Source organism: Sycon ciliatum, chromosome 5, assembly GCF_964019385.1.
Source record: "Sycon ciliatum chromosome 5, ocSycCili1.1, whole genome shotgun sequence".
NCBI classification, from domain to species: Eukaryota; Metazoa; Porifera; class Calcarea; order Leucosolenida; family Sycettidae; genus Sycon; species Sycon ciliatum.
This window is the reverse complement of record NC_088647.1, coordinates 20,661,880-20,681,958: the sequence shown is the minus strand read 5'-3', so window position 1 is coordinate 20,681,958 and position 20,079 is coordinate 20,661,880. Positions and strand designations below refer to the sequence as shown.

Below are 20,079 nucleotides of genomic sequence, written 5' to 3'. Positions count from 1 at the left end.
AGCCATCCATTACTTGTCTCATCAGCAGTTCTTCGGATCAAGGAACAGAAGCGGAACGTCTGGCTACTGTTAGTTGAAACAAGTCGCGCACCAAGTGTGTGGCACGTGTGTATGGTTGGTATTAACATAGCATGCAACCTCTTCTAATTATTATATTATGCACATGCAGCGACACGTTTCTCGTGAACAGGTTTTTCCTGAATCCTGACACACGAATCCTAACTATCCTAGTGTTAGGATACTGCTAACACAACGATGCTGACACTCCTGCGGTTCAGCTGCAAAGTACGATCTATGCGAGAGCTTGGTCGTGCAAAGGAGTATAACTGGTTCGACTTGTAACTCTGAGCTCAGTTGATGATATCTAACAAGTTGGAAAGAGCTGGATATCGGGAGATTGAGTACCACTGTGTAATGTGGTTTGCCGCTGTCAGAAAGCCAGAGAAGATCACAAAGTTCCACTATAGGCTTCTTTGCAGTACTTTTAAAAGTTGTCTGTAAAATACGTGGTTGCATCGTGACTATTTGACGCGTGGCTTCTCTCGACACAACGTTCACTCCAGGCTGGACTGTGTCGACGGCAATGGCTTTGTGCTGGCAGATTCTAACATCCACCTTGTGGGTGCTTCGTTTACTTGAATTCCTGGACCGGGCTAGGTATGTCCATGGAATCAGCAATGGACCACTGAGAAAAGTCCCTGTATATCCTGAACAACCATATGCTATAGAACGAGAATTAATCGTAAGTCGTAATACTTACCGATTCATGTCCAAAGTGCTCGTCAAGGAGGTGGTCATGTTCAGGGAGAATGATCGTAGTAAGTTCACACCGCATCTTTTGATCATCTATAAGCTAATGGATCATGAAACTGCCTATTTCAACGTTGCCGTGTTTGATACAAGCTACATCGGAGGTCAAACTTGGCAGTTGTTTGAGCGTGAGATTGACTTGAACCTGACACTGGGTGAGGAATGCTGCTGTTCCAAAACTTCGCCAAGTGCGACTGTATCTCCTTGCAAGCATCAGGTCATCCTACACGGTTTTGGCCCTGGCGAATGTAGCAACTTGGTGTTGCTTTACGGCAACAGGCAAACAAGAGTTATCAAGGCGCAAGGAAGGAGTGAGAGTCCTCAGGTGCGTGAAACCGGGTCTTCTCTCGTCGCCATTCCAGCTGCCTCGAGGACATATGCAGCAAAAGCCTCAAATTCATCGTTCTTCCTCTTTTCACTTGGAGGTTGTCTTCGAAGTAACAATGATCGCAGGTGCCGTAATACCCCAAGCAATGTTCTATCTCGTCTCCATGTTCAAGACCATGATGTCGGACATTGGCAGGCTATTCAACCAAGCGATAAGGTCACTCCCCACCCTCGCCAGTCGGCCAGACTTTTCGTTGATGATGATGCAAATCTGTTGCTTGTAGGTGGGTGGAAAGTGCTTGACAGATTCGAGGATAAGGTCACTTTGGATATTTGGAAATTCGACACCTTATCACTGACATGGATGGAGGTGAAAAATACCTTTCAAGGCCCCATGAATCTTCTCCATTCATCGTTTCATGCAGCGTATATAGCCTTTCAGAAGACCCTGATTTTAAATTCAATCATGACACAATCTAGAGGCGTTCTCATCATTTGCAATGTTCAAGAATCCCCGGCGAACTGTGAAAATTTAGTGAGAGATGATAATCCCTCGCGTTTCAGATCGATTGACATCATTTTCGGACAGACATTATTCTTCATGTTAACAACGGCCGGTAAACATGTGATTAGAGCCATTGCATATCGCGGAAGAGATGGAAGAACGGGATCGAGTTATCGCCTGGAGACACAGATGATGACCAATACCGGATCATTTTCTGGTGTCAGTTTGTACACCAGACAATGTGCAGCTGGCATTCTCCTTGCACCACGGACCAAAGACACACAAACAGCACTGTTCTTCGGGGCTACCACCAGTTCACCAGTAGAGACTGTAGACAGTCACACTTTTCTCAAATTTGTTCGAAGTCCTAGGTTCACAATGCCTGTGTGGATACTGAACTCCGAACGTGGAAATCTCCCCTATCCTTACAGATTCGTCTACACCCTTCTCTACCCGTCGCCGGGACCAGACTGCCCTATTCGCCAGTATCACACCGTTACCTTGGTGACCAATAAAACAGCCATATTGTATGGAGGTTGCCCTCTACCTAAAGATGACCCAAAGCCGTGGTGCTTCAATACAAACAAACACTTTTGGGTGGAGGCGAACATCACATCTGGGATCGTACCTTCCCCACGGAGACAACATGTATCGTTCAGACATAATAGATCTGCAATGGTGATTCATGGTGGAAAGGGCCGTAAATACATGAACCGTTCCCTTGGAGATTTGTGGATGTTCATCATGGAAGATGAAGACCAGTGCAAAGGTCGATGGCATAACCTCACCGGCTACGTTAAGAAAGGACATCTACCTATCCAGTATGGTCATTCAGCCACACCAAGTGATCGGGGAGTCTTGCTGTTTGGTGGAGGGATGCCATCGGATTCCAAACTGGTACTTGTTGACATCCGCTCAACAGTCGACATAACCGTTCATGATGTACCGATAACTCCTGAGATACCAAACCGGTTTGGCCACAGCCTGTCATTCGTTAACAATGACCTGATCCTGCTTGGAGGTATACAAACTCATGGCAAGATACAGTCTATCGCAAATTGCGCACTTCTTATTACCATCACAAGCAATGGTTCTCAAGAGGTAGCTACATCGAATAAGTTCTTCAAAATGAGAATCTGGGAGCACTCTGTACTCGGCAGGATGGTAATTGGGGGACATACAACAAAATGGTACCGGCGATCCCAAGTTCTCATTCTCAATACCTCCAATCTGTGCCCTGTCGGTCTGGAACGGGACGAGAAATCCCAATGTCAACCATGTCCTATCGGAAAGTACTCTGCAACTCTTCAACAGCAGTGTGTCAAATGCAACCAGTCCTTAACCACCGTCGGAGAGGCCGCATCTCACTGTGTTCCTCAGGGACCATGTAAAGACAATAGTTGTAATGGACATGGAGAATGCGTGGTCAACAAGGCAGACTTCAAACACATCTGCGTGTGTCGTTTCGGATATTTATCCAGCGATGACTGCAATGCACCGGCAGTGTACCTGATCTTGATGGCTTCTTTCGTTTTCGCCACCACTCTTACCACCCTCGTCATAGCTCTCACTCAGTTCCTGAGGAAGAGGAGAGCTTTGTATGCAAAGGAAATTGAACTCGTCAATACCAATCGTGACCTCTACCGCTCCAACAGAAAGCTCAGTCAAATAAACCATGGCACGTGCATTGCCTGGTCTGATCTGAAGATTCAGAGACAACTTGCCGAGGGAAGGTTTTGTAAAGTGTTATTTGCTGAGTTGGGAGACATGGCAGTTGTTGTTAAGCGACTTCCACCGTTTGTATCCACTGCATCGCCGTACGATTCCTTCATCCAAGAAGCGGAAGTTCTACGAACATTAAGCCACCCAAATATAGTTCTATTCCTGGGGGCTGGGAAGGAAAAGCAATCTAGGTGTCCATTTCTTGTGATGGAATACTTGATGCGAGGTTCTCTCTGCGATGTTCTCCATGATCCGTCCAACAAGGTTGAACACGCAGATCGACTGCGATTCTCCCTGGATGCTGCAAGAGGTGTCAAGTATCTGCATAACAGAGATCCACCCATGATCCACCGTGACATCAAGTCAGCCAATATGCTGGTTAGTGACAAATGGGTGGTGAAGATCGCCGACATGGAAACAGCACGATTCCTAGCCATCCTTCATCCTGATGGCATCAAGCCAAATGAGAGGAAAACAGGAGGTAAGCAGGCAAAAGATCATTCGACGCGCACAGTATCAAATCCAACCCACCCTCAGGCTGATCAACTAACAACCCCATTATTGGGTGCTGCCAGTGTCACATCTGATGTGGATCGCACTGATGACGACAGAGCTACAAGAGCAGCGGAGGGCACGACGTCACGTATTGGAATGACGTGTGGAGTTGGTACAGATCGCTGGCGATCACCGGAATCCATCAAGAAGAATCTGTACACGGAGAAACACGATGTCTACAGGTGAGCATGATGAAAGAAGCAGCTTAGCTGCAAACCGAAGTTTACGATGAGTAGATCGTAGTTCTGTTGCTTTAGAAATGAACAAGAGAGCTGTTTCTCCAATGTTGGAGCTTCATCTGAGTATTTTCTTTACTGAAGAGTTGAAGTTGCAGAAATGGCAGTCAAACTAAATCTGACAAGAGTCGGTTTTTTTGTAATTCGGCCAGTATGATTATTTATTAATAACTACAGTATTTACTTCATCTTGGGGTTAGACGAGGGGAAGTACTCAAGTTGTCTGATGATTGCTTTTGCCATGAAACTCTGAGTAACAACGAAACAGCCCTATTTTACTTCCTTTCGTGTACCTCATGCGTACTACGCTCTGCCCATTACGGGCATTTGAGCACTATTGCAGGACATGGGGAAGTAATAAGTTGACACACTGGGGTGTGAGCCCGGCACAAACTTGTCTTACTTCGAAGTATTGTATGTCTAGAGGGTGCGTTGAATTCGGGTGTTGGAGCGCATATAGGCTGAAAACTATCATCTCATGTTGTATTGTCTCGCTTCAGCTTTGGCGTGGTTATGTGGGAACTCTCAACTCGACAGATACCTTATGAACACCTCAGCAACTCTGACGATATCCTGGATGAAATTGCAGGTGGCACCAAGCCCATCTTTCCACCAAGCATACCCTATGGCTATCGTCACATCGCTGAGCAGTGTATTAAGACAGATCTACAGGAGAGACCGTCAATGCAGCGCGTTGTCCAAGAGTTGCTGTCACAAATTGATCGCAACTGACGTGCGGATCCACCATCATACGAACCAAAGTACACCGCAATTCACAATGTTGACAGACTTTCTTAACTTTTGCCCTTGAGATATTTCCCAATGCATTCCCCGATAACAGCACAAATTTGAAATTTAGAAGTACATACACTTTGCTTCACATGTACATGTTGTTCACCTTTCGAACTGCTCAACATTCGGGCAACAATCTGTTCCAGCCCGTGCCTGCATTGCAATACCCCTGGAGGCAAACAGTGACTGTCCAACCTGATCCAATCTGAGTAACCACACCTACAACACAGTGAGCTGCGACTAACTCATCACCGTCCTCTTGCCGTTTCTGCACATTGAGCACTCTGCCGCGGCTTCGGCTGATCAAATCCGGCCTGCCCCGATCTCACACGGATGCACATTAACTTACACGATGATACGTACTTATCAGATCACACCTGTCCCGTGTGAACATCTGCCTCAACCACCACAGCCAAGCTCTCTCTAAGAAATAGTTCCAAATCTGTTTATAGCGCAAACTAACATACATACTTCACGTAGCTTGTGACAATGTGAAGGATCTATTACAGCCTGTTATGTTGAGAATCCCATGCGCACATACTAGCACATACTTCACTTAACTTGTGAAAAAATAAAAAAATAAAAAAAAATATTTATGACACCCTGTTACGTTTAGAATGTCATGCGTACACCGCGAGTCAAGGTCACATGCATAGCAATCTTGCCACAGGCTTTGTTTCGCATGACGCTTTCAAAATTGTGCTTTCTAACGTGTGCCTGCATTGGGTGGCATTGTACACTGCTTTCAAAATATCATTCAACAAAAGATTTTGTTATTACTGGTGGCTACATACAGGAATGTGCATCCGATTGTTGCCTGAGGTGGTGATAGCTGGGATCCATATTGTCTATATCAGTTTCGTAACACCAACTCAACTTTTTTATAGAGAGCTGATGGGAATTCAGCGATCGATCGAGCGCAGTACTGCATGCATGATGTGTGGCAGCACAGACCTGGGTTTCCATTTTTTTTTCATTATTTGTTCTTATCAATTTCTGTATTGCATTTCCATTCATTGTGTTCATTTTTGACGGTAAATGAGGCTTTCACGTTTCTGAAAAAGGAGCCCTGAACTAGTGTAGTACCGTGTGGTGCAGTGTACGTGTAGTGCTACGCTCCCAGTCACTACAGGGACAGACCAGGGAGTCGTACCCAAACTAACGTTAGGGAGGTGACACGGCACAGACATCTGTGTCACAGGGGTTGCCTCGCACACGTTGTTATTTTTGGAATAGTCCATCCAGTCCAGTTCGAAAGGTCATACGCGGATCGACTCGCCTTCTGTACTTCACCTCCAAGCGTGCCGCATGGGTGTCTAGTTTTTGAAATTTTTGAGGCAGCACATATTGTTTACAGCCCATCACTCGCCAGTATTCTTTGAAAGACTACCAGCAGTTTTTTAGCTCCTGCCATGTCCGAACTACTTGATAGCAGTGATGGCAACAGCAGCAGTTATGAGACGGCGTGAATAGTTGTGTTGCGGTAACTGTTCAGAACTGTTCACAGTCGTATCCTAGGCTAATCCGAATACTAAAAATTGACCCAAATTGCACATAACACGAAGCTGGTTTTTCAAAAATGTAAGTCCTGTATCTGCCCTATTTCTTCTTTATGACTTGCACAATGGTCCATTCTGCCTAAATAACACATTTATAGCAGGGGTTAAGTACCATACGAGAGAAGTACAGCCAGTGATATTGTCATGTTGAAATACTACAATTTTGACACAAATTGCACATAACATGTAGCCAGGTTTTGAAAAATGTAAGTCGTGTATCTGCCCCATTTCTTCTTTATGACTTGCACAATGCACCAGTCTTCCTAAACAACACATTTTTAGCAGGGGTTAAGTACCATACAAGAGAGCAACATTGTACATCCAGTCATACTGTCATAAACAGCCAGCATTTTTCCTGCAGCAGTCACACCAACATCGTCATTATTTCCACGGAAATCCTCTTCCATTGTCAGCTCCTACGTCCTTAGATACAATGTAGGAAGCTTTAGGACCGGCTCGTCAAAAATAGAGAACCTGAACAAGCGTGCTCGGGACCTCTGAGCAATCGTAGTATGCCTGAGCACTCCAAATAAAACTTGATCAATGGCAAAATCGTTCCCCACAGAAAAATCATACTTTGCAGGTCTTGCGTTGCACGCTTGGAAGTGAAGTACAGAAGGCGAGTCGCTACGCGTATGACCTTTCGGACTGGACTGGATGGACTATTCCAAAAATAACAACGTGTGCGAGGCAACCCCCGTGACATGGATTTCTGTGCCATGTCACCTCCCTAGTTTGAGTACGACTCCCTACTGGGACAGACTGACGATACAGCCTTTTACAGGGTTCTTTTTGCTTATTCGTATACATACAGGTATAATTTTCGAAGTAGGTATACCTGGACCTGGATTATATGGCGAATAGTCGACGCGGGGACAAAATCTTAATTTTCGTAATAAGCAGGATTACCTTGAATTGGTCTTAGCATTTTAAATGCTTTTTTAAAAGGTGAAATGTCCAACCGCATCAGTCAAAATGTGGTGGCTACGGCCCTGCAGATTATTTCAAAAGCCGAGAGCAGAAAGTTACCATTGGCACTGCCACCAGCCCTCCCATCGTGAGCACAAGTGGTGTGCGCAAGGCTCAGTGTTGGGCCCTTTACTTTGCCTACTCTATGTCGGTGACATTGAGTCCGAGCTTGGTTAATTATTTTAATGTAAGTATTACGCGACTTGCGGATGACATTCTTGTCTACAGCAATGGCACGGATGTTCAAGCTCTCTCCCCGTAACTTATGTACAGCTACAATTCACCTGCAGACTTTGGTCTTTTAAAGCACAGAAGACTCAAGTCCTGTTCTTGCCCTGTTCTCACGACAAGCATCACAGCCTCCATGTTATATGCGGCACTGTTCCCCCTGATGTTGTATCTACCCCCAAGTATCTCGGTGCATACATTGACTCTGATACAGTAAATCCTGTCAAGGCGGCCACCTGTCCCAGAAGACCACTGCAACCAGCACCTAGGGATGCTAATCAAATGACCCTGGCCCGCTGATAAGGAGACCACCTGGTAACAGAGATCACGTTTCAGTGAAGGTCCCTTGAGCGGTCGGCTTATACAGGTTTCACTGTAAGCAGTGGTCCAGCATGATGAACTCAATTATTCGAAAAGCTGCTCCTAGAATTGATATCTTTGTATCGTAAGAGAAACTATTTGCCTTTGCGATGCCGTGTCCTGTACCTGACTGCTCTTGTTTTACCTGTTTTCATGTATGCCTCAAATTGTTTTGCCCTTGGCTTAGTGACCCATCACCGTCACTGTCTTCAAAAGCTTCTGAAGCGTGCTGTACGTGCTACATTTAATGTTTCTTTTCGCACACCTACCCCCCCCCCCCCTCTCCCCTTTGTTGTCTCAGCTTGGACTTGAACCGCGTATGTGCACATATACTAAGAGACTGCTTTCTATTGTCCGGCGCGGTGTGTGCGAAAGGACATTATTCTCCGCTGCTCACTGATCCATTCTTGCCATTGGCCAATCAGACGCGAGGTAGGGCCAATAAAACTTCCTAAAGTTACCCCGTCGCCACTCAGGATTCGTGCACACACAGTGAGCTTCAACGGTGTGTTCCTCTGGAACACACTTCCTGCTGAAACACGATGCCTCAACATGCTGAAGACCTTTAAAAAATTAATGGCCGACTACTGGCAGCAATCCAGTTCCCCTCGTGTACTAGCCAGTATCTATTAGTATCATAATCATATGAGTCTTCAACCTCATTCTCCAGAGTATCATATTACTGAAGTATCTAGTATGATTACCTCAACTTTTCTTGTTGTTGCTTGCTGGGCGGACCGAACCATAACTGCTGTTATCACTACTTGGCCATTTCCTTCCACCATGCAGATCTTTTGGGGTTACTTTTATCTCTTGTACTCGAAGTGTTCCGTTTGTTCACCTCCTCTTCATTCGCTTTTCTAAAGTGGTGCCATGGTCATTACATGTAGGCAATTTGCCTGCTCTGGTTCCCACTCTGAATAAATACAATACAATACAATACCACGAGGACAGTCACCAGGAATCTTCGCTGGTGGCCAGAGATGCTTTAGCACCCACCTATGGTGCAGCTGTCATCCCAGCAGGCCCCGTTCAAGACAATTTGCATATTATTATACTGAATTTTACGTTCCTGTGACACTACCGGAGGCAGGTGGAACCCACACCTCACTGTTCTCACACACTTCATGCACTTACTAAGTACTTCCTGTACGCGGGAGCCATCTATTACTGGTCTCATCAGCAGTTCTTCGGATCAAGGAACAGAAGCGGAACGTCTGGCTACTGTTACTCAAGTAGTTGAAACAAGTGGCGCACCAAGTGTGTGGCACGTGTGTATGATTGGTATTAACATAGCATGCAACCTCTTCTAATTATTATGCACATGCAGCGACACGTTTCTCGTGAACAGGTATGGACATCCTGAATTCTGACACACGAACCCTAACTATCCTAGTGTTAGGATACTGCTAACACAACGATGCTAACACTACTGCGGTTCAGCGGCAAAGTACGATCTTTGCGAGAGCTTGGTCGTGCAAAGGAGTATAACTGGTTCGACTTGTAACTCTGAGCTCAGTTGATGATATCTAAGAAGCTGGAAAGAGCTGGATATCGGGAGATTGAGTACCACTGTGTAATGTGGTTTGCCGCTGTCAGAAAGCCAGAGAAGATCACAAAGTTCCACTATAGGCTTCTTTGCAGTACTTTTAAAAGTTGTGTGTAAAATACGTGGTTGCATCGTGACTATTTGACGCTTGGCTTCTCTCGACACAACGTTCATTGCATCACCGAAATCGGCTGCAGGCTGGACAGTGTCGACTGCAATGGCTTCGTGCTGGCGGATTCTAACATCTACCTTATGGGTGCTTTGTTTATTTGAATTCCTGGATCGGGCTAGGTGTGTCAATGGAAGCAGCCACAGACCACTGATAAAAGTCCCTGTATATCCTGAAAATCCATATGCTACTCAAACAAAAACAATCCGAGAATTAATCGGAAGTCGTAAGGCTTACCGATTCGTGTCCAAAGTGCTCGTCAAGGAGGTGGTCATGTTCAGGGAGAATGATCGAAATAAGTTCACACCGCACCTTTTGATCATCCATAAGCGAATAGATCATGAAACTGCCTATTTCAACGTTGCCGTGTTTGATACAAGCTACATCGGAGGTCAAACCTGGCAGTTGTTTGAGCGTGAGATTGACTTGAACGAGACACTGGGTGAGGAATGCTGCTGTTTCAAAACTTCGCCAAGCGTGACTGTATCCCCTTGCAAGCATCAGGTCATCCTACACGGTTTTGGCCCTGGCGAATGTAGCAACTTGGTGTTGCTTTACGGCAACAGGCAAACAAGAGTTATCAAGGCGCAAGGAAGGAGTGAGAGTCCCCAGGTGCATGAAACCGGGTCGTCTCTCGTCGCCATTCCAGCTGCCTCGAGGACGTGTGCAGCAAATACCTCAAATTCGTCGTTCTTCCTCTTTTCATTCGGAGGTTGTATTCGAAGTAACGGTAATCGCAGATGCCGTAATACCCCAAGCAATGTTCTATCTCGTCTCCATGTTCAGGGTCATGATGTCGGAAATTGGAAGGTTATTCAAACAAGCGATATGGTGACTCCTCACCCTCGCCCGTCTGCCAGACTCTTCGTTGATGATGATGCAATTCTGTTGTTTGTAGGTGGGTGGAAAGTGCTTGACGGATCCGAGGATACGGTCACTTTGGATATTTGGAAATTCGACACCTTATCACTGACATGGATGGAGGTGAAAAATACCTATCAAGGCCCCATGAATCTTCTCAATTCATCGTTTGATGCATCATATCTAGCCGTTCCGAAGACCCTGATTATATATTCAATCAAGACACAATCTAGGCGCGTTCTCTCGGTGATAATCATTTGCAATGTTAAAGAATCCCCTGCGAACTGTGAAAAATTAGCGAGTCCAACGAGAGGTTATCCCTTGCGTTTCAGATCGATTGATATCATTTTCGGACAGACATCATTCTTCATGTTAACACCGGCCGGTAAACGTGTGATTAGAGCCATTGCATATCGCGGAAGCGATGGAAGAACGGGATCGCAGTATCACCTGGAAACAGAGATGATGACCAATACCAGACCATTCGCTGGTGTCAATTTGAACACCAGACAATATGCAGCTGGCACTCTCCTTACTCCCCAGACCAAAGATACACAAACAGCACTATTCTTTGGGGCTACCACCAGGTTGCCTGTAGAGAGTCACACTACAATTCACACTATTCGCAGATTTTTTCGAAGTCCTCGGTTCACAATGCCTGTGTGGATACTGAACTATAGACGTGGAAAAGACCCCTATTCTATAACAATCGTCTACACCCTTCTCTACCCGTCGCCGGGACCAGATTGCCCTCTTCGCCATTATCACACCGTTACCTTGGTGACCAATAAAACAGCCATATTGTATGGGGGTTGCCCTCTACCTAAAGATGACCCAAAGCCGTGGTGCTTCAATACAAACAAACACTTTTGGGTGGAGGCGAACATCACATCTGGGATCGTACCTTCCCCACGGACACAACATGTATCGTTCAGACATAATAGATCTGCAATGGTGATTCATGGTGGAAAGGGCCGTAAATACATGAACCATGCCCTTGGAGATTTGTGGATGTTCATCATGGAAGACGAAGACCAGTGCAAAGGTCGATGGCATAACCTCACAGGCTACGTTAAGAAAGGACATCTACCTACCCAGTATGGTCATTCAGCCACACCAACTGGTCATGGAGTCGTGTTGTTTGGTGGATGGATACCATCGGATTCCAAACTGGTACTTGTTGACATCCGCTCAACAGTCGAAATAACCGTTCAAGATATACCAGTAACTCCTGAGATACCACAACTCTATGGACACAGCCTGTCATTTGTTAACAATGACCTGATCCTGCTTGGAGGTACAAAACCTCGTGGCAAGATGCGGGACAAAGAAAATTGGGCATTTCTTATTACCATCACAAGCAATGGTTCTCAAGAGGTGGCTACATCGAATAAGTTCTTCAAAATGAGAATCTGGCATCATTTTGTACTTGGCAGTATGGTAATTGGGGGACATACCGGTAACCCAAAATACCTGCAATCCCAAGTTCTCCTTCTCACCACCTCCAATCTGTGCCCTGTCGGCCTTGAACGGGACGAGAAATCCCAATGTCAACCGTGCCCTGTCGGAAAGTATTCTGCAACCCTTCAACAGCAGTGTATCAAATGCAACCAGTCCTTGACAACAGTCGGCGAGGCCGCATCTCATTGTGTTCCTCAGGGACCATGTAAAGACAATAGTTGTAATGGACATGGAGAATGCGTGGTCAACAAGGCAGACTTCAAACACATCTGCGTGTGTCGTTTCGGATATTTATCCAGCGATGACTGCAATGCACCGGCAGTGTACCTGATCTTGATGGCTTCTCTCGTTTTCGCCACCACTCTTACCACCCTCGTCATAGCTCTCACTCAGTTCCTGAGGAAGAGGAGAGCTTTGTATGCAAAGGAAATTGAACTCGTCAATACCAATCGTGACCTCTACCGCTCCAACAGAAAGCTCAGTCAAATAAACCATGGCACGTGCATTGCCTGGTCTGATCTGAAGATTCAGAGACAACTTGCCGAGGGAAGGTTTTGTAAAGTGTTACTTGCTGAGTTGGGAGACATGGCAGTTGTTGTTAAGCGACTTCCACCGTTTGTATCCACTGCATCGCCGTACGATTCCTTCATCCAAGAAGCGGAAGTTCTACGAACATTAAGCCACCCAAATATAGTTCTATTCCTGGGGGCTGGGAAGGAAAAGCAATCTAGGTGTCCATTTCTTGTGATGGAATACTTGATGCGAGGTTCTCTCTGCGATGTTCTCCATGATCCGTCCAACAAGGTTGAACACGCAGATCGACAGCGATTCTCCCTGGATGCTGCAAGAGGTGTCAAGTATCTGCATAACAGAGATCCACCCATGATCCACCGTGACATCAAGTCAGCCAATATGCTGGTCAGTGACAAATGGGTGGTGAAGATCGCTGACATGGAAACAGCACGATTCCTAGCCATCCTTCATCCCGATGGCAGCAAGCCAAATGAGAGGAAAACAGGAGGTAAGCAGGCAACAGATCCTTCGACGCGCACAGTATCAAATCCAACCCACCCTCAGGCTGATCAACTAACAACCCCATTATTGGGTGCTGCCAGTGTCACATCTGATGTTGATCGCACTGATGACGGCAGAGCTACAAGAGCAGCGGAGGGCACGACGTCACGTATTGGAATGACGTGTGGAGTTGGTACAGATCGCTGGCGATCACCGGAATCCATCAAGAAGAATCTGTACACGGAGAAACACGATGTCTACAGGTGAGCATGATGAAACAAGAAGCTTAGCTGCAAACCGAAGTTTACGATGAGTAGATCGTAGTTTTGTTGCTTTAGAAATGAACAAGAGAGTTGTTTCTCCAAAGTTGGAGCTTCATCTGAGTATTTTCTTTACTGAAGAGTTGAAGTTGCAGAAATGGCAGTCAAACTAAATCTGACAAGAGTCGGTTTTTTTGTAATTCGGCCAGTATGATTAGTTATTAACAACTACAGTATTTACTCTTCATCTTGGGGTTAGATATGGGGAAGTACGCAAGTTGTCTGATGATTGGTTTTGCCATGAAACTCTGAGTAACAACGAAACAGCCCTATTTTACTTCCTTTTGTGTACCTCATGCGTACTACGCTCTGCCCATTACGGGCATTTGAGCACTATTGCAGGACATGGGAAAGTAATAAGCTGGCACACTGGGGTGTGAGCCCGTCTCAAACTTGTCTAACATCGAAGTATTGTATGTCTAGAGGGTGCGTTGAATTTGGGTGATGCAGCGCATATACAGCCTCAAAACTTTCATCTCCCCATATTGTATTCTCTCGCTTCAGCTTTGGCGTGGTTATGTGGGAACTCTCAACTCGACAGATACCTTATGAACACCTCAGCAGCTCTGACGATATCCTGGATGAAATTGCAGGTGGCACCAAGCCCATCTTTCCACCAAGCATACCCTATGGCTATCGTCACATCGCTGAGCAGTGTATCAAGACAGATCTACAGGAGAGACCGTCAATGCAGCGCGTTGTCCAAGAGTTGCTGTCACAAATTGATCGCAACTAACGTGCGGCTCCACCCCATACGAAGCAAAGCACACCGCAATTCAAAACGTTCACAGATTTTCTGAACTTCTGACGTTGAGATATTTCCCAATGCATTCCCCGATAACAGCACAAATCTGAAATTCAGAAGTACATACACTTTGCTTCACATGTACATGTTTTTCACCTTTCGAACTGCTCAACATTCGGGCAACAATCTGTTCCAGCCCATGCATGCAATACCACTGGAGGCAAACAGTAGCTGTCCAACCTGATCCAATCTGAGTAACCACACATACAACACAGTGAGCTGCGACTAATTGATCATCGTCCTCTTGCTGTTTCTACCATGCTCTGTGTTTCTGCACATTTCTCAAAGTAGTTTTGAGAATTTGTATACATATGTTAGGTATGTCCTCCCGTATAACCTACAACCTGTCCCAAGCTGGCCTGCATGACCTTTCGTTCCGTTGGCCTGGGTAGCTACTTGCGCGCCCATATTCGCCATAGCTACCCAGGCCCTTTATCTTGCATTCGCCCTCTCTCGATCTCTCTCTCTCTCTTTCTTCCATAATGTAGTCGTTTCGTTCGTCTTTGTCTCCGTCTCTTCCTCTCCCATAATAGATTTCGTTCCACCTACCCGTGCCCGTTGTCCGTTGTGTCTGGGGGTATGATCCCGTATAGAATCTCAACACGTACAGTCAATTTCGCTAATACCGACTGCGGATATAACGACAATTCGCGAATAACGACACAATTTTCATGCCCAGAGCAAAGTCCCATCCAACTGTGACACATATAATGAGACTGCGGGTATACCGACACTTTGCGAATAAGGACACTTTTCTGATGCCCCGCCGAGTGTCGTTATAAGCGAAGTTGACTGTACACGTAGAATTCTCGAAGTAGGTGTACCTTGAATTATACGAATAGTCGACGCGGAGACACAACCTTAATTTTAGTAATAAGCAAAATTACCTTGAACCGGTCATACCATTTTAAATGACTTTTTAAAAGGTAAAATGTCCAACCGCACCAGTCAAAATGTGGTGGCTACGGCCCTGCATGTTTGGCCAGATCATCTTTCTTGGCTGCGGACCGTGAGGATCATAGTTATGCAACATCATGCAAAATCAATGGTCATTCCGTCCCCACTCACCGTCTGCATCGGGAAAGTCAACATCGCAGCCACACGACAGCAGATAGTCACAGCACTTGGCACAGCCGCCGTGCACCGCCAGGCACAGCAGGCTGTGACCTTCCACGTCGCATCCGTTCCGCACCAGCTTCTCATCACCGGCCGCTCGAATGTCAACCACCGATAGCTTTGCCGTGAACCTGGCCTGCAGCTCGGAGAGATTGCCTTGTAAGCACGGAATAGACACCTTGCTGAACTCAGTTTCGTTACCCTAATAGGAAGAGAAACAGAGCAAGATAATACGAAACATGTATAACCTAGAAGAGCCCAGAGTGTACATGAAGGAGCGAAATACCCCCCCCCCCCCCCCCGGTTGTATTCCCCATCCCTCACCCCACCCATGGGTAATTCTAGCTGGTACCCCAAAAATTAGTTCTAAAACAATACTGTTAAAAATGTCATGAAAGATACGCTCTCCAGATCTATATCCATGGAATGGGCAGCAATGTTCAATGCTATTATGTAGCCATACACAACTAGGCCATCATTGACATCTGCTGCATGCTAGGAACAAGTTACCATCATACTGTTACACAACTCTTACATGATGATCAGATCCAACCACATTATGAGAACTAGACCATCACTGACATATATTACCACATGTACCAGCACGACAGAACCTCTCTGACATCCCACCACACGTGGGCTCCTCACGTTGCCGGTATCACCCTGATGTTGAATCATGACGGGCCATGCCAGACAATTTGGTAGGTGTACATATTGTAGAAGTTCATTGGCAGCGAAGACACCGTCCATGATGTAATGCGGGAGGTTTTAAAATGTTTCGATGCCGGTTCATTTTAGGTGCTTAGATGGCGTTTCCTGTTATGTAATTATAATGCCTCACCGAAGCAACCATAGCAAGAGCTGTCTTCACGCAGATGGCCTGGCATCCCTAAGCACAAACAGACAAGTGACGCATTTACAGAATTACCTAAGCTTACCGCCATCGCACTGATGTGCATTACAAACAAAGTGCCCATATTTATACCAGTGATGACGACCAAGAACCTTGATCATCAAAAGAAGCACAATATCTTATCACGCATCAAATTCACAGAGGCCTCATCAATTAACAGGGTTTTACCCAGCATGAACCTGAAGGGAGGGGGGGGGCATGGTTAGCTAGCACAATGCAACTTCGTTGCTAGATCTGCATCATCTTGCATTCGACATGGAGTTTCGCATTTGCAGATACTGCGGCCGTTCCATTATTGACTCAACTACTGCATTGAACCAGCACGGTCAACTACTATTGAGCTGCTATTCCAAAGTACCATGGATGTCAGCAATGTGTTGTGCAGAGGAGTACTGTGATCCGTGCGGATTTACTAGGTCGAACCATGCACTCATGCACAATGACAGTGTTGGATTTTGAAGCTGGTCAGTGATCCTTCTACTGCTGATCTAATACAGAGACTCCCTCGATTTAGACTAAGCTGTACGGAGGCCTGTGGAGAATCCATAAATGAAAATACACAAGAGCTACACAAAGGAAAGGAGGGCTGTTTCTTTTTCTTCTTCTTTTTTTTGCTCAACTAAAATACAAATACAAATACTTGTACTCACAAGTTTTTCAGCAAGTGCATGAGGTTTCTTTACAATGACTTCGTTAGCTGACATGCGCCGAGCACTCGGCCCACCAGTGCACCCCATGTCGATCAGCGGAAGGATGATGTCGGAGGAAGCTCTAAGCGGCGCCTCCAATGGCTTCACCTGAAGAAGCACACCACACAATGTGTTTGAGCATATTTCTCCACTGTGTCAGTGCTTCGTGTTACTCAACTGTATCATTACTTTGTGTGATCTTGAATGCACGCATGTACACGTACCATTGTGCTCCCAGTAAAGCCGGCTTGCATGGAGGAAGGCAACAGCTTTTTCTCAAGGGTGTTGCCAAACTCACGACTCCGGCAACCGTTAATTACACAACGTGGCCAGTGCGGTATTTCTGCCATTCCCCTTCGGCATGGTGCATTGCGCAGTCAGCACATCGGGAATCTCTGTGAAGGTTGTAGTTGCAGTACAAGCAATCAGATATTGCGGTAATTATGATCATCTTTCCCTCAAACCAGTGAATTATGATCATAGGTATCTTGACTTTAGGCGTGCGTGAAACCCCTCCAAGGAAGCCTGCGTTCCCTTCTGCAGCTACACGGTTTTCACCTGTCTGGAGTTCTACATATGCATGCAGTACACAGTTGATCTGTTTCTCTGTCCACAAAGTGCTCAATGCCGCGAAGGGTAGAGCTTCCTTACAAAGAAAGTAGAACGAGGCGACTCAAGTTTCATGCCTACGCGATCACTCAGAGGAAATCCTTCGATCGGTGTTGCCTGATGATCGCGGTAGCGTGAAACTTACGAAGCGAGAAACCTCGTCCTACCCTACGTGTTGTATGCATGGAGTAAATTGAATTGAAGTATTGTTCTTGTGCGGAGTACATACCTTGTCACGTGTGACTTTGTCAAGAAAGTCCTGGGCGCTACTGAACTCTTCATTCGTGGCTCGGGCGTCGTGTCGGACAAACAGCCTGATCGCGGAGCGGTGTCGGGGCTCCCCGCATTCTCTTGTTGGTCCAGCGTCCTGTCTCCCTTCAGTAGCGGCGGTATCAGAGCTGGTGGCTCTGTGCTCAGCGGTTTGGTCCTCTTCAGGGCTCTTCCCTTCATTCGCCTTCTGCGATAGCTCCAGCTGCTCCGAGTCATTTTCCATTGGTTCTTCGGCAATCTCATCCAAGGTTGAAGACTCCATACTTCACGTCCAGCCTCTTGATGGGATGTCTCTGGCGGCTCGATACAGAACCGCAGTGTGACTGATTCCTAGCTAGGCATTCCAGCAAGCGATTAGAACTGCGCAGCGCTCAGCGACGACCATCGTCCAGAAAATACAGCTACCTTTTCAAATAAAAAACACGAACAGGTGATGGTGCGTGGAGCTTGAACCATGTGAACACTTCAACAGAATCAGAACGGTCTGATCCTGGCCTGTGGCAGTGCAGTGTGGCCCACTGTGGGCGGCTGTACTCCACAGCTAGCCTGGCACTGCAACCATGTGCCGGTGGAGTAAACCATGGACATGGTAAACGCAGTCCGCAATCCGTAGCCATGGTTGCGTGTCCACCTGGTCTATGCATGTAGTGCAGGCTGTCCTACCATCATGACTTTTGTCCCTACATCATTGTACATAACAGTTTATTCAACCCCCCCCCCCCCACATTAGGGGTCGTCCGCAATTATCGAAAGTTTTTTCCAATCCGTAGTAGCTTCAAATTTTTCCTCACCCACCCACCCACCCCCCCAGTCCGTAATAAAATATTATTGATGGACACACAACGCAACACATATGGAACAAACTCAATCAGTGCTGGTCCATCCTTGTTCGTCGTCTTGGACAACTGCCACAAGCAATTTATTGTTCTGTAATAATCAGAGTCACCAGCGGTTTCGAAAAAGGGCTGCTTCTTCACCGCCTTTCCAAACAACGTCGCCTGTCTGGACATAGTCAATAACAGTCGTCAGCGCCAGCGCTAGACGGAAGGACTTCAAAGGAGTGCATGGAAGACGGTACTCTGGACGAAGGAGACAGTGAAACTCAAAAATAGAAGGTGTCGACTCGCCGTCGAATGCGCCGAACTTTATGATCCCCGGGGGCCCCGGCCCAGGAGGAGCAGCCAAGGAAGCGCGCGCGGGGGCGCAGAAACTGCCAGAACTACAAAAATATTATATTAAAGTAGTACTAGACAGTTCGCGCGCAGCCGCGCGTGGAAAACAGGGGCTACACGTAGACGTACACGTGGCACGCGCACGTGTCATTTCGGAAGTTTTTCAATCCGTAACTGGCCTTGACCCACCCACCCACTTTCGAAGCTACTACGGATTGGAAAAAACTTTCGATAATTGCGGACGACCCCTTAGTGGGTGCATGTAACTAATAATAGGCACTTCACCCCATTTTTTGAAATCGCGTTTTTTCCAGGTTTATCATCGGTAATCGATGGTGGTGGGTATCACAAGGTCACACAGAAAATTTCATTGAAATCCACAGTGATACCACTCAGATATGAAGGGTTGAAGATAGGCAGTTGCATAAGGCGAAATCAATACAATTTGTGGCACCAACAGCATCTCCGAAGTATCATCAGTGGATATAGTCACAAAACATCAGAGTGTTTTTTTCAAGCACACATCACTCACTTACACCAACAACCCTGTATGGATCGAAACAATACAGATCAAAGTTCAGAATAGGCAAGAATACGACAATTGTGACCGCAATCACTATAGCAACTCCATAGCAACGCCATAGTAACTCATAGTAACAACTTCAGTTTGCTGTGAAATGAACTGATAACGACATACTGGCAGGCTCCTGCGGGTACTAAAGCGTAAGAGCTATAAAGACATTCTTCTGGCACAAAAACAACAGAGAACTTCCTCGTTGTACGCCGTACACCGCAACGTGGAGGGAAAGTACGCGCGCGTGCGCGCGCGAATTACTGCACAGGACATTCATGCCCACAGTCATGCCATCTCAAGTGATTCCAAGTTGGCAAGAAGTTCCTCAGGACCTCTGTTGGTAGCTTCTTTCCCTGGTGTGATATCTGCCTCCCTCTCCTTCAACTGCTCCATGCAGCAGTCATGAATTGCCTGGTGAGCTTTGAAATTTTGGTGAAGCGTGCCTGGCTGCGTATATCAAAGCATCCCCTCATCAGAGGGTTTCTCCAGCAGCC

The 20,079-nt window shown here is 46.4% G+C and overlaps 3 protein-coding genes across 3 annotated transcripts in view; 2 read left to right on the top strand and 1 right to left on the bottom strand.

Annotated features, from left to right (window-relative positions):
* LOC135817990 (inversin-A-like) overlaps positions 1-18,227 on the bottom strand; it is a 47,885-nt gene extending 29,658 nt beyond the window's left edge. The window contains exons 1-4 of the mRNA XM_065331294.1: positions 17,799-18,227; positions 16,922-17,068; positions 16,200-16,247; positions 15,311-15,560 (exon numbers count right to left, since the gene is read on the bottom strand). Of these exons, the coding sequence (XP_065187366.1) occupies positions 15,311-15,560; positions 16,200-16,247; positions 16,922-17,068; positions 17,799-18,101 (748 nt within the window). The 5' untranslated portion in view covers positions 18,102-18,227. The remainder of the gene's footprint in view (positions 1-15,310; positions 15,561-16,199; positions 16,248-16,921; positions 17,069-17,798) is intronic.
* On the top strand, positions 1,015-5,757 carry LOC135817991 (uncharacterized). Its single transcript, XM_065331295.1, has 2 exons — positions 1,015-4,101; positions 4,656-5,757. The coding sequence occupies exons 1-2, from the start codon at positions 1,502-1,504 to the stop codon at positions 4,885-4,887; spliced, it is 2,832 nt and encodes a 943-aa protein (XP_065187367.1). The 5' UTR covers positions 1,015-1,501; the 3' UTR covers positions 4,888-5,757.
* On the top strand, positions 11,965-14,784 carry LOC135817992 (uncharacterized). Its single transcript, XM_065331296.1, has 2 exons — positions 11,965-13,380; positions 13,942-14,784. The coding sequence occupies exons 1-2, from the start codon at positions 12,047-12,049 to the stop codon at positions 14,171-14,173; spliced, it is 1,566 nt and encodes a 521-aa protein (XP_065187368.1). The 5' UTR covers positions 11,965-12,046; the 3' UTR covers positions 14,174-14,784.
* Positions 18,228-20,079: the final 1,852 nt, after the last annotated feature.

What these genes read in the sequence shown, in the direction of transcription:
- LOC135817991 (XM_065331295.1), top strand. Translation starts at nt 1,502, where the DNA reads ATGGAGGTGAAAAATACCTTTCAAGGCCCCATGAATCTTCTCCATTCA. An exon ending in GAGAAACACGATGTCTACAG is followed by an intron (nt 4,102 to 4,655) that starts GTGAGCATGATG and finishes GTCTCGCTTCAG; the next exon opens with CTTTGGCGTGGTTATGTGGG.
- LOC135817992 (XM_065331296.1), top strand. Translation starts at nt 12,047, where the DNA reads ATGAGAATCTGGCATCATTTTGTACTTGGCAGTATGGTAATTGGGGGA. An exon ending in GAGAAACACGATGTCTACAG is followed by an intron (nt 13,381 to 13,941) that starts GTGAGCATGATG and finishes CTCTCGCTTCAG; the next exon opens with CTTTGGCGTGGTTATGTGGG.